The sequence below is a fragment of the Opisthocomus hoazin genome, chromosome 5 (assembly GCF_030867145.1).
Source record: "Opisthocomus hoazin isolate bOpiHoa1 chromosome 5, bOpiHoa1.hap1, whole genome shotgun sequence".
Lineage (NCBI taxonomy): Eukaryota > Metazoa > Chordata > Aves > Opisthocomiformes > Opisthocomidae > Opisthocomus > Opisthocomus hoazin.
Window position 1 is genome coordinate 35,470,174 of NC_134418.1, and position 13,769 is coordinate 35,483,942.

The 13,769-nt window shown below is 40.7% G+C and overlaps 1 protein-coding gene across 1 annotated transcript in view; it reads left to right on the forward strand.

Moving 5' to 3' along the window:
* Positions 1–13,769, forward strand: part of AFG2A (AAA ATPase AFG2A) — a 209,182-nt gene that overhangs the window by 49,673 nt on the left and 145,740 nt on the right. The window contains 1 exon segment of the mRNA XM_075420941.1: positions 12,046–12,172. Within this exon segment, the coding sequence (XP_075277056.1) occupies positions 12,046–12,172 (127 nt within the window).

Genomic DNA, 13,769 nt, shown 5'->3' on the forward strand with positions numbered 1-13,769 from the left:
ATTACTTGTTTAGATTTGACTAATGCTTGTGGGTTTACAACACAAACCTTCTGCTCCTAACCTTCTGTTGAGATCACTAAACAATCCCTTCTCACTAGCAGGTGCGCACAAACCAACAGACTTTGTAATTAACTACAATACACATAGTTCAAGAAAGCTGAGGAATTTTCTGGTTTGCACCATTCAATATGTCTCCTTTGCATCATGTAGAGGGGTCTCTGTCACTGCACAAGCTGTTACTCCGTGGCAAACACTGTAGCTGCATTCAGATATGCCACAGTTTTTTCTTTATTATACTTTCCCAAGCCATAACTCCATAATTGTAATACACCTAACACTCTCACTAATGTAACTGTCTCATGTAGCAATTTTGTTTTACAAAATGCATTTGTTAGTTACAAGACATAATACTTTCAAGTAATAAAAAATTATATGAATTGACACTGTTCAGTGCCAAAATATATAATTTCTGGAAAGATTATTTCTTATCCAGCCTGTTTAGAATCTAGTTCTGTGTATTTTATCTATATGAAATGAGCTCCTGGGTTTAACTTCTTGTCTGTCCACACCCCCCTCCGAATTTTGTATTTAGGCAACAAACTAATACATATTAATCAAAGAATTAAAAACATGGGCTGGATAAATACCAGCCTCGAAGAGAATTTACAAAAACATAATCCTGCACCTCTGAAGAAAGATAGCTCAGTGTAAGGAGCAGTTGCTCGATGGAGAAGTCTGGAGATCCTTGATGCAAGAAGATGAGAGGGTGATTCTGAATAGCCTTGAGTTTCCAATGTGACAGTGAAGACAGATAATTTGAGCTGTGTTAGTTTCTGCATTTTGTTCTGTTACACTGCGCTTCTAGCACTCTTGGAAGATATTTTTCCCGTCTCTGTCTGGTTTATGTTGAGATGTTAGAGGAAGTTTACAGAGAACTGAAAGTAAAAAATTAGGGGCTCAATGGACCAACTGTAAAGAAAAAAGGGAGGTATTGACTGTAACTGATTCTAAAGAACAGATGATAAACCTGTGGAAGAAAAGATGGTAGAATGTTAGAGGTGTCATGATGAGTTTTGAGCAGGAAAAATGATGGAGAGAAGAAACACTTCTGCAAAAAAAAAAAGGCTTTTGTTCGAGAATTCTCCTTCACTGTTAGTCATATGGGAGGAGCTCCAGCAACCTACTGCTTGACGCCTTTAAAAGAGAACTGACGTTTCGTGGATTAGCGTGCAGCGAGGAGCAGTCGTGTACCGGGAGAGGTGAACTACACGATGCATGGATGCATTTTCCACTGCTCTGTGGTTATAACTAGTGTGTGCTTCCATGAGCAGGTTAAACTTTTCTTTCTTTCTCCTTACTATTGAAAGTTGTTGTAACAAGTTTATGTAGGAGAGGCTGCGCTGGATCGAGACCCACAGGACTGGTGCAGATACAGCAGTGCCTGAGGAGAAGGGTTGGCCTCGCAGTAGTCCCTTCCCAGGACAAAGCTTGAGAGGCTTTACAAATTGCGCAGCTGCAAAGAGTTATGGGTATTTGTTGTCCCTTGGTATCCTGACCATGTAAAACCTGATTCTTCTGGCCATTAGAGGTTGCCAAGAGGGAAATGGCTTGGTAATTAGACTTGAAGGTGATGAATGAACGTGGCTCTGTGTAAATGCAGCACAGACAGTCTGTTTGCTGAACTTAAGAAATCTCTGTGCTTTGAAAATGGGACGTTGTTTATATAAGTAGGATTTTTAGGATTTTTGGGCAAGAGACATATTTGTTCCTTTCCTTGTTTTTCAGAAGCAAAGCATTTTCCCATTTAACTGCGAATCTTTGTAATGTAAGATGGGAAATGTTGTAGACTGATGTGAAAGACACTGATAAATTCCATTTTCAAAGGAGAAAAAAAAAAAAAGATGAGGGACAAAATAAGTAGCTTGTATTTGACTTGTGGAGGCCAAAACAAGTTGGAGATGAATAATGCTAACCTTTTCAGAGTGGCATTAGAAGTGACAGAAGGGACTTTGGTACCAATCCCCTGAAACTACAACGTGATGATTCTTTTCCAGGGAGGTATGCTACCCTGTATACTGCAGGGGGAGGATAGGTACATTCCTAAGCCACAATTTAAAATGCTTAGAACCTCTGAAAGATGTACTGTTTTCACTTTAGGTATTAAAATATTTGCAGTCTTTGCTTTTGAGGCCCTCAGGCTTCTAAATGAAGCTGTGAAGAACAGCAGCTTCTCTTCTGTACTGTGCCACCTCTGCTTTTAACAGGGCCTGTGATAAATCTTCTCTTTTTAAACCAAGCTGTCTGTCTGTCTGGAATATCTTAACATGTATTTATACAGTACACACCATTGCATTTCTGTATCTATGCAAATTCTCAGGTGTAATTGGCAGCCTCTGTCATGAAGAAGGTCAGTGTGGTGCATCCTACCAGTGAAAGCTACGGGCTAGACACTGCAGGGACAGAACAAAGTGGCATTAGGTAGGATAGAGGTTCTCATCAGAGAACCACCTTGCACAGGATAAATTACCAGTAGTAGAGCTGCAGGAGGTATTGTCACCCTAATATTACTCATGCAAAGGCAGAAGAAAGTGAACAAAGAATACACTGAAGAAATGGAGTTTCCCTGTGCCATTCTTCGGTTGTGAGGCACCTGATTCTAGCAGTTGGCTCAGGCAAGGAGCTTTGCGTTTCTGGCTTATGTTGGCAGTGGTTGTCCCTGAACTGGGGGACATCAGCTGATTCCCTGTAATATCTGAGTTGTGTTTGGATGTGGTAGAGTGGTGAGGCATTCAAAACATTTCTAACTGCTGCCTGAGTTCTTTAAAGTTTTGGAATTTTGTATCCACATAGAAATATTGTCTGGAAATAAAGGCTGCATGTCCAGTGCCAGCTTTCTATTTTAGGACTAGCAAGGAGTGGTGAAAAAGTAAAGTTTTGAAATGAGTTAATTGTACAGTGAAGCTTGTAGTATCCTTTGGAATAGCAGTTTTAGCAAACAGCATTGCCCATAGGTTGTGTGTATATATGATAAATGTCTGCAATCCCTTTAATTTTAAAACAAACTCATTAACACTGCTTGTATAGCAAGAATCCTTTATCACAATGTGTTTTACATCTGTTTCTTTTTGTTTAAAAACCCCAATAATTTGTAACTTTGCCTGTATTATAATTCAGACAGAGACTTTCACTGGTGTCAGTGAAAGCAGGACTGGATCTGTAAACCCTTTTCCTGAAGTCATTCAACTGCCTGGATAAATCTACAGAGTTTAGATGGACTAATCAAGTCTGTTAATGTAGGTAAGCCTGTTCTGCAGTGCTTGGGAGTGCTGTGACAAAGTTGACCTGCAGCAAGATACTTCAGCCAAAGGTGTGGATTTGAGCTTCTGTCTGGATTCCTGCCAGAGGCTCAGCTGAAACAGATGCCAGGATTTAGAGGGATCAGAAGTGGGCATACATGGTGACCGCTTCCATTCGCGGTATGGTGTTCGTTGTCTATGGGAACTGGTCAGCTTAGCCACGCTAAATGGGCCCAAGCAGGCTACAACTGCCTGCAGTGTTAGGACTTGAAGGACTTGAACAATTGAAGGTCTTTTTATTTTTATTTTTTTTTGTGAAGATGAAATACAAGGGGAGCATAATGGTAATTAAAACTCACAAATGAAGCTTATTCCAGATGACGGTGGATCAAATGAAATCCAGTCTAGTTAGTTACTTCTAGGTCTGTAATACTTCCAACTTAAACTGTACTTGCTTCCCTGGTAGACATGATTGATTACAGTTTTCAACTTGATTAAATTCCAGGAATGCACAGAGGAGAAATGCTGAGGAAAACAGAAAGAAAGGAAATGGGAAATTTACTGTGCATCAGGTGTCTGGTGGTGGGTTTTTTTTTGTTTGTTTTTTTTTTAAGGCAATGTCAGCATTAACAGAATAGGAGAACTCTTGATGTTAGCGTCCCTCCTGTTTCATCTGGATGGTGCTGGGGCCAAATGAAAGCAAAGTCTGACGACCATCTTTCATGGATGTGCGTCTGGAATTAATTGCAGGCAGATGGAAGTGGACAGTGGATCACCACCTAGGTACTTAAAGATTTGGAGTTTCAGCCTGCTGGAAGAAAGCCTGTTGATTCCAAACCCATGTCAGACTGGCTGCTCTCCTCCTTTTTTCTCCTCTCATTGTGTTTCATTTTTCTGGGCCTACTTCACTAACTTCTAGAAGCTGCAATAATAAGAAATTTGGGCAAATTGAAGAGGCTGATTGCATGACTGGAGGATAGTTGGGGTATCTCTGCAGCAGTCTATAGGCCACTTGTTTCAGAGTCACCTGCTGATAGCTGAGCACTGTTTCCTCTTTTTATAGAGCTCATCTTCACTTTTTAGGAAGCTTGCGTAGAAGTTGGAGGGCACTCAAGGAGTACTAGGAGTTCTTTTTATATTTCTATGTTTTTCTAATGTCTTAAAAACCAAATGACATGAACTGCATTTAATGGGTGGATCGATGGTTGGCAGAACAAACACCCTTTTGGCCTGGAGGTGACCATAAAGCTGAATGTTTTACCGAGCCTCTGAATATCCCCGACTTCCCCAGGTTTCCTCGGGAGATTTCCCTGCTGTGGTCCTTGAATTTTGCTCTTGAGGAACCTGGGAAGATGTGAAACAATATAGTGGGTAATAACTGATAGAGTGCGTACAGAATACGACAGCATCCAACTGTAGGGTGCTGATGGAGGGATGGTTTTGGATTATCTACTTTCAGAGTTTTTTTTAGACTCAGACAGGAAAATGGGGAATGTTTCTTACCTTAGCACTGAAGAAGGTTTGGTGTGTTTTTTTTTTTTTTTTTTTTCCATGCATAGCCAAAATATTTAGCTAATAACATACAAGATTTGCATGCTGTATCTCTCTCTTAGACTCCTTAATAACATCCAAGCCTGTAGTATCTGTAGTGGTCTGAATTAATAATATGCACTGAAGTTCTACCATACATGTGCCAGAAGTGAATGTGGTGTTTTAATTATGATCACTTAGGCCTAGGTATGCTTGCTATGCCTTTTTGTTTTATGAAATGCCTCTTGTTGTGAGTGCATGTACATAGAGGAATCATTTACTAATTGTGGGTGACAGTTTTGCGCTCAAAACAGGAATCGTGCTTGTAAGCAGAAAAAAGTATGTGAAATAAAAGGTATTGTGATTTTGAGCAGCAAAGGGAAAAAATAGTGATATTGTGCTGCTTATGTGAACATGCATGTCTCTGTAAACCTAGTATATTTAATAAAGTTTGGGTTTTGAAGCCCCAGTAGTGTTCAAGGGAAACGAAGTTCAAAGCTACCATAAGGGCCTGCTCTTCTATCTGTAGATATAAGAATATTCTGACTAAATTAATATTTCAGCCAGGTATATCTGTGTGGAAGAGTCTTCTTTTTCTAACTGGCATGGCAGTGTCTGTTCTGCTGGACAAAATACCCCACTGATAGAATTTTTGAGTGAAATTCAGTATCTGGTGAGATGCTGCAATTACTATCTTTTCTGGTAATGCTGTTGGAGTAGATTTTTTTTTTTTTTTCTTTCCCCTAATGCTGTGGAAAACCTTGAACTGCCAAAGCTACATTTCACCAGCGTTTGTGAGGGAAGGAAATAAAACAGTGTGACAGTTAATTACGATCACGGCAGTTGGACTGAAAAGACAGACTTGGCAGGTGCTCCTTGCTGACAGGTTACCCCTGCAAAGCCCGGACAGAAATGTCAGACTCGATAAAAATCCTTCAGACTGTGCAAGTGAGGTGACTCGCGCGTGGGAGTGTGCTGGCAGGGGGCTTTGGTATTTCAGGAACCTTTTACCTCAGTAGTTTGTGAAGAAGCAAAGAGTCCTGCCAGAAAGGTCTGTTTTAACCTATATTAATTATTTGATACCAACCATTTTGTCATGTCAATGAGTTTTACATTTGTTTTGATATGAAATTATTTCCAGAGATTCCAGTGAAAGAATTGAGATGATATCACATCCACAAGTATTTTAAAAACTTGTAAATTTGGATTATGATTGCAATTCCTTCGTTGGGGGGGGGGGAAAAATAAAGGCAGCTTTTATCTGTATGTAAATCTTGCCTGATACGACATTTTGGAAAAGAAGGTGGACTGTACTCCCTTCTCACAAAACTTGTGTTGTAGATTTCAGCTGTGTGGAGGTTAATTGGTCTGCAATAATTTATCCTGGATACTTCTCCCGAGGTCTGCCTCTTCGACCTCGTGGATCTGCCTAAGCTAGGGTCATCTGTGCAGAAATGGGGATTTTCAGGAGAGGGCCCCTCCCAGGCTTCCTTCTGGTTTTGTAGCTCCACAGCTGCTGTGAGTTTAAGAGTGCTTGAAATGTTATTGTTTGAATATTTCATGCATTTCTACGTCTACAGGTTAGCAGCGTAACTAAATTAAGGTCCTGATTCTGAAGCTGAGGTGTTCAGACAGGCTTCAATGTCATTCAGGTCAGTGGTGGGATGGAGAATCACTGCTTCTCCTTTACAGGATTTAAATGATGATTGAGACTTAAACACATTTTCAAATGAAAATGACATCTGATGTTCTGAAAAAACATTCATTCCACTGGCTTTGGAAGTGTTCTAGGTTGTCGGATGATGCAGGTGTACGTTTGCATTAGCTAACAGTGGTAATGCTTAGCAGATTTCACCATGAGGTGAAACTGTAATGACTGCATTCTCAGACTGTTTTTAGTTTTCAAATATTATAAAATCTGTTAGATGAAGGGAAGGGAAAGAAGAAAAGGAAGTTAAATAAGTAAAAATGTACAAAACAAGAAGTCAGTTGCTGTCAAAAAAATGCCTATAGCAAGACGGGTGACAGATTTAAATCTGGTGATTTCATACGTCTGGTTGTGTCCGGAAGCAAAATCTCTTTGGCTTGCAGAACTATATAAGCTAGTGAACTGTATGTACTCCTTGATGCAGTGATAGAATCAGGCTGCAGTTGCTTTTATATCTCCAGGAAGAAGTATGAGAGTGGCTTAAGACGTTCAACGGGAAGTGTCAGTGCCCACTGAGATCTGAATCCAGCTGGTTAGAATGGTCATTGGATAAGGCCAAAGGAGATAAGAAATAGAAAAGGTGCTATGGAAAGCCCTCACCTGCTATATTGAATTTGGAGCTGGGGCTCACAGTCTCTCAGTTCCATCAGATGAGGCCAGAATTAATTTGGATTAATTACGAGGCTTTGGTACACTGTAGAATGTATGTGTTATTCTGTCAAAATGTGTATTGCAAGTGTCTTTAGCTAAAATAAAATACCAAGAACGGGTTTTGTTTTCCATATTCTCCTTCAATAGTCTGCTTTAATCCATGGACAGTCTTCCCTGACAGGGTTTTGCCATGCAGGAAGCTTCTCTGATGGTCAGATGAAGTGCTGTGCAGGAGTGCATGTGTGCTTGGTCTGAGACTGGTGGGACGCTTGCAGGATTAGCTGAAATATCACATAGGGGAGGATATCTGGCTCTAACTAATGTAGTAAACTGTAAGCAAAGCCATTTTTTGCCTTTTAAAACTCCTTCATTGAGGATTTTAAAGAAAGAGGAGTTGGCAAAAAGATTAAAAAAACACGTAGCCTACAGACTGATGTATTTCATTAGGGCAGCACAAGAGATTACTTGAAATTCTCAGGCCCATATGGAGCAGCCAGACTCCTCTTTGCTCACACGTTTTTTATTTTGAAGTTCAAGGTATTTCTGGTTAGGGCATGGCTCTTGCATACGCGCACCCGTGCACACATGGCCCTGCGTGGATTATGTGAGGGGCTTAATTCTGACTGCCTGGATTTGCAGGCGGCGTGTTGACAGGAAATTAGTTTGTACCAGGACGTGCCTTTTGAGGACTATTTCCATGCAGTTGTGATGATGACATCAATGTGCGGAGGTCAAGCTGGGGCGGGGGGGGGGGTAAAGACAGCCCCTTGGCTGGAAGTTGGTTTTGGCAGTGCCTTCGTGGGGCTGGAGGGTTAAGCATAGTTTGTTTCTCTGGCTGCTGTTTGCATCAAAAGTCCGGGCAGCCTTAATGAATGTTGCCTGTATTAATTTGAAAACCTTGCTGGCAAGTCATGGAAAATGGAAAAATGCATACTTGCATGTCACCCTTCAGGTTAACAGCTTGGGCAGCGCTAGAGCTCTCGGAGCACATGGTGTGGCTCTGATGCAGCTCTGAGCAGCTGGTAGAGAGATCTGTCACTGTAAACCTGTGCCTGCCTGTGACTTATAGGGTATCCTGCTAAGCCAGAACCTAATTTGCTGTATAGGCTCTGTGCTAAAATTGGCGCATCGTATGACAGCCTAGTGAACTGTGTAAATAAAAGCACTGAAAATCAAAATTCCTGATGTCATAGGTCCCAGACACCTCTTCATTTGATACTGTTATTGATAATTTTTGTGTGTGTGGTTTTAAAATTTCTTTTACCCCACTTTTAACAGGTAATAATAAAGCCCCTGATGATGCACTGGTATCCCCCTTCATTGTTTGGGCCGTGTTATGCAGTCACTGATTGCCTAACTGCAATTTTCTGATTATGCCATAATTGTGTGAAAGTCTTTGCAGTGTACATTCTCCTGTAACAGTAGCGGTTTTCTTTAGAATAAACACTTTATTTTTTTTTTTAGCCTGAAACTTGTAAGAGAAGTGTTTATATTGGGGAAAGATTTAATATCCGTTCTAGGCACCTCTCTTGAAAACCAAATATTTCTTCTTTGTTTCTTTAAAAAGAAAAAGAAGTTTAGCATCTCCCCCAAAGTCTTCTACCTTCAGATCATCTCATATAGTGGTAACATTTTGGTCCCAGTCTTACCGTTATTTTTTAACTTTGCTTAACTTTTTCTTGTGTGCAGTCTGCTGGGAATGAAGTCGAGTAAATGTGAAACTTACACAAGATGGGAGGCCTGAATCCCTTCTGAGACTAGCTTATGTTAGAAAGTTGATTTTAATTTCCTTTAAGCTCTGTGTCCTTCGAAAAGCATTTACTATCCTTGTCCAACACCTGAAGTGTTTTATCATGTTCAGCCCTCTATAAGTCAGTGGGACTGTGACCCACGGGTATGGTAGAAATGCTCTAGTATCACTTGGGAATTTCTAATGTGACTGCAGCAAACCGAAAAGCTGACGACTAGCTAACCCCAGTACCTTCTCTAATATTCCTTAGCAACCTAAATATTCCATTAGCCAACATTTATTATAGCTCCTCAAAGATATTTTCCAGGCTAGGTCTGGTAAGTTAACTGTTTTGCACTGGAAGATTGCAGAACCCGTTGTAGAATAGGAAAGTTAGAGAATTTATTTGGAGGAGATCTGTACAGCAGCGATGGGGTCGTTACTGCTGCTTTGGCTATGGGACATTCAGGAAGCACTATGGTTGCAGGCGTGCTGGTGGTGGATGGCAAGGCAGCAGCAATATACATACCTAATTACTATGCAACTACATGTGTGTATTCTCTGTCTGTTGGAAATAATTGGAGCGCTTGTATTTTAAAATCTGATACTTCTTTATGGAAACTAGTGTTTGGCAGGATAATTGTACTATGTTTGTGTGTGTAGGTGCCTGTGTATCTGTAAAAACATCTAAGAGTACTTCTGGAAAAGCACTTTCAAAAAATTTGATGTTAAAAAATTATCTTAATCCTATGTAGATTTGGGGTGACAGTACAAAAATGTACATTGCAGGAAGAAACTCAACCTCATTTTAAGTATAGGGCTGTTTTTCATTTGTTAGTGTGAAGTTAGAGGAATCTGAAAGAATTGGAGAGATAAATTTTTTAAAATGATATTGAAAAGAACCTGTTTGAGGGTGGAGATAAGAAGCCCCCCCCTCCGTGTGCAGCGGAGGGGAAAATAGCCCTGGAAGAGCAGTCCCGTTGGTAGAATGAAGATATAGGTGTGTGCGTGCCATCTGCAAGTGAAGGGTATGTTGAAAAGGGCGAGGCTTTTGGCATGTGCCAAGAGCAGGGCTCCTTCTTTCTGGCAAAGGAGGATGAAACCAGCGTGTTCCACGCTATTTGGCAGTCCCCGGCGGCTTTCCCCAGCCTGCTTCAGCTTCCCTGCCCATCAGAGGGAACTTCGGGACGAGCTGCTGCCTATGCTTACCCCGGCCCTCCCCTGTTTATGTAGAGCTGGGTGCTATGAGAAATACGTACACATCATTTGTGTAGTGCGTCAACCAGCAGATGAGTGTATACAGTTACCTGTGTATGGTCCTAGTATCTCCTAGGTCTAGTATCCTTTCAAAAATGAAAAATTGTGGTGTGCGGTCACCTGTTTTTTATGATATTTCAGAAATAGAGCCTTTTTATGCAGAATTAGAAGGACCTTACAAAGAACACAACCATTCATGAGATTTATTATTTATCGCAACATATGTGCTTTGTCTCTTGATTTGATTTATGCAATGTCTTCTTCCTTTTCTGCATGCTTTGTTATACGTGTGAATATATGCACACACACATAGGTATATGTATGTGCATACATATTTATGTGTCAAAGAATTGTCTAGGAAGAAGGTGGTACATCATTTTGTTATTCTTTTTAAAAGCTTTAGTGAAAATAATAGTTTATAAGGCTTTTTGTTACATATAGTTAAGCAATTTGAGTAAATTTTCCATAAAATTCAAGCTTACCAGAGTTAATTCCAAACTAAAAAAATACATACCTAGAATAGTTTATGCCTTGTCTGTTTACATTTTTCACATATTGGTGATTTGGTGGACCTGCTGGAGAGCAGCTCTGTGGAGAGGGACCTGGGTGTCCTGGTGGACGACAGGTTGACCATGAGCCAGCAGTGTGCCCTGGCTGCCAAGAAGGCCAATGGCGTTCTGGGGTGCATTAGGAGAAGTGTGGCCAGCAGGACGAGGGAGGTTCTCCTTCCCCTCTACACTGCCCTGGTGAGGCCCCATCTGGAGTACTCTGTCCAGTTCTGGGCTCCCCACTTCAAGAAAGATGAGGAGCTACTGGAGAGAGTCCAGCGGAGGGCTACGAGGATGATGAGGGGACTGGAGCATCTCTTCTACGAGGAGAGGCTGAGGGAGCTGGGCTTGTTCAGCTTGAAGAAGAGAAGGCTGCGAGGGGACCTTATAAATGCTTACGAATATCTGAAGGGTGGGTGTCAGGAGGATGGGGCCAAGCTCTTTTCAGTGGTGCCCAGTGACAGGACAAGGGGCAATGGGCACAAACTGAGGCACAGGAAGTTCTGTCTGAACATGAGGAAGAACTTCTTCCCTCTGAGGGTGACGGAGCACTGGAACAGGCTGCCCAGGGAGGTTGTGGAGTCTCCTTCTCTGGAGATATTCAAGACCCGCCTGGACGTGGTCCTGTGCAGCCTGCTGTAGGCGACCCTTCTTCGGCAGGAGGGTTGGACTAGATGACCCACAGAGGTCCCTTCCAACCCCTACCATTCTGTGATTCTGTGATTTCAAAACTGGAGTTTTCTCAGTCTTGTTTTTTTTTTCCTGATATCTAGAAAATCAGCTGAGTTAAAGGACTGACAATACTATTATGAAGCAGCTGATCAGTACTGAATTTATTCTCATTTGATGGGGAGAACATAAAAATGTAGAGCAAGTCTTCAAAATACATAATGAATTTTTTTTATATGGCATGGGGTGGTGTAAGCACTCACTTGGATGCTGCTGAAAATGAAAGTTTGTCTGACTAATTAAGAATTTAGTTGTTGTCTTAAAAGTGTTTATTCCAGACATCCACATTGTTTTAAAATCTTTACAACCTGCGTAGCAGGGTAGTAAGTAAAAAAACCTCAGCTGCTTTACTGAACACCAAGAAATCTTCTGGAGGACTAATTCTCCTATTTGCATTTACTCGCTCTGTATGAGCAATACGGTTTCAGGGATTGAAGGTGAAAATAAAAATCAGAAAGAATTAAGATAAAACGGTGGATCCCTGTACGTTGAAAAGAACAGTATGTTCTTACATTCTTTGTCTGGTTTTCTAGGAAGGGAAAGCTAATGCTGTGACCTTTTTTTCTTTTTTTTTTTTTTTTTTTTCAAAAAAATCAGCTCTTCAGGTGCTGGAAATGTAGCAGACCGTGTCTTGGCTCAGTTGTTGACGGAAATGGATGGGGTAGAACAGCTGAAGGACGTGACAATTTTGGCAGCTACAAACAGACCAGACATGATAGACAAGGTACGAATAGATGCATTGTTGTATATTCTGTTCTCTGGAGAAGACTAGATTTTGGAAGAATTCAATTCTCTTTTACTTTCCAAACTGTTGTCTAATCAATTTAATGATTAAAAGTAGAAGTTTGAAAATGAAGACCAGGCAGAAGAAAGGATTATGTCCCTTTTTTTTCTCTGCAGAATTTTTAACAGAAACAAGATGTTCTGTGATAGCCTTAAGTATCTGTTTCCTAGAAGATTTCTTTCTTAAATCAAGCTCATTAAACTTGTGCAACAACACTTCTGTCAAACTGCTTTTGTGGGTTTTTGCTTCTGTTGTGTTTGTTTATGCAGGAGTTCGCTGGAGTTTGTTGGTTTCATTAGTTACTTCCTTTCAAAAGATTAAATATCTCCTCGGTGCCATTAGGCTGCTGCCAGTAATACGGCTTCCAACTGTAAACAGTGCAATTTCTCCTCAGATCCTGCGGCAGCTCCGCTGAAGCAACAAGAACATTACAAGTCTGTAAAAACAGGAGGTTTGTAACACTGCAGAATACCTTTGAACACAAACCCAACCCATCAGCCTGCTAGAAAATCCACTTTAATCCCATCTGCCACTGCTGTGTCTTCTCACAGCTAAGTGTGGTAGGCGGACCGGTCTGAAGTTGTTTCCTTTAAGAAACATTTTGTAGTGTTGGTAAGGTTCTTTATTCCACAGTTTTTCACCTTCACAACATTCATGAATTTGATGACAAGCTGATGAAATTTATTTTTCCTGATGTTTTCCAGGATTTCTTGTAAGTTTCTTAAGTATTTTTAATGTTAAGAAATTGTCCCATTTTAAGCTGGTTCTGGAATAATCTTTTCCATTTGTCTTGGAGCATTCGGGCATAAAATACGTATGAAGCGCACACTTTTAAAGTATGGTTCATATACATGGTGAAGTCTTGAGAAAAACAACTTTTATTTTGCCTCTGGAACACAACCTTTTCCCTCCTGAACTGAAGGAGGCCACACAGCTGGTGGTGTTCTGACAAAGGCTTGCGTGCAGCTTGCTTACACACTATCTGTGTGCCTGCCATGGCAAAGTAGAGGTAGCAAAGAGTTTTCAGTAAAAGATGATAAAACTCATCAAAATATGAAAAATATGTCTGTGCAAAATTGAAATTTTCAGGATTCCACTTTTATCAAATCAGTTGCAGTTTTCTTTGGTGACTATTCTTTAGGGTCAGACTAATCTGGATTTGAAAAAAATCTGTTTGAACAGAAGGGAAGTTTTCATCAGAGTCAGTTCAACATTGTGCTGTGTTACCTCCATCACCCCCAGGGAATTCAGTTCTCTGTCATTCTCCCTTTTGCTGGATTTCTCTGGGGCCCACAGTGAATGCTGTTTTCCTATATTTTAGTTTTTCTTTGAAATATTGGCATACTGGGACAGTATTTGAAATATTGGCAATATTGGGGCAATACTGCCACTAGGCAATACTGAGAACTTCTAGATAGAAGTTGCTAGATATATGCCAACTGTACCTATATCACTGATGCAAATCCAGACCTCTCAGCCTGGGATTGGAAGTTTTCATTTTAGTATGGTGGGTAAAATTTTAATATCTTTTATGCAT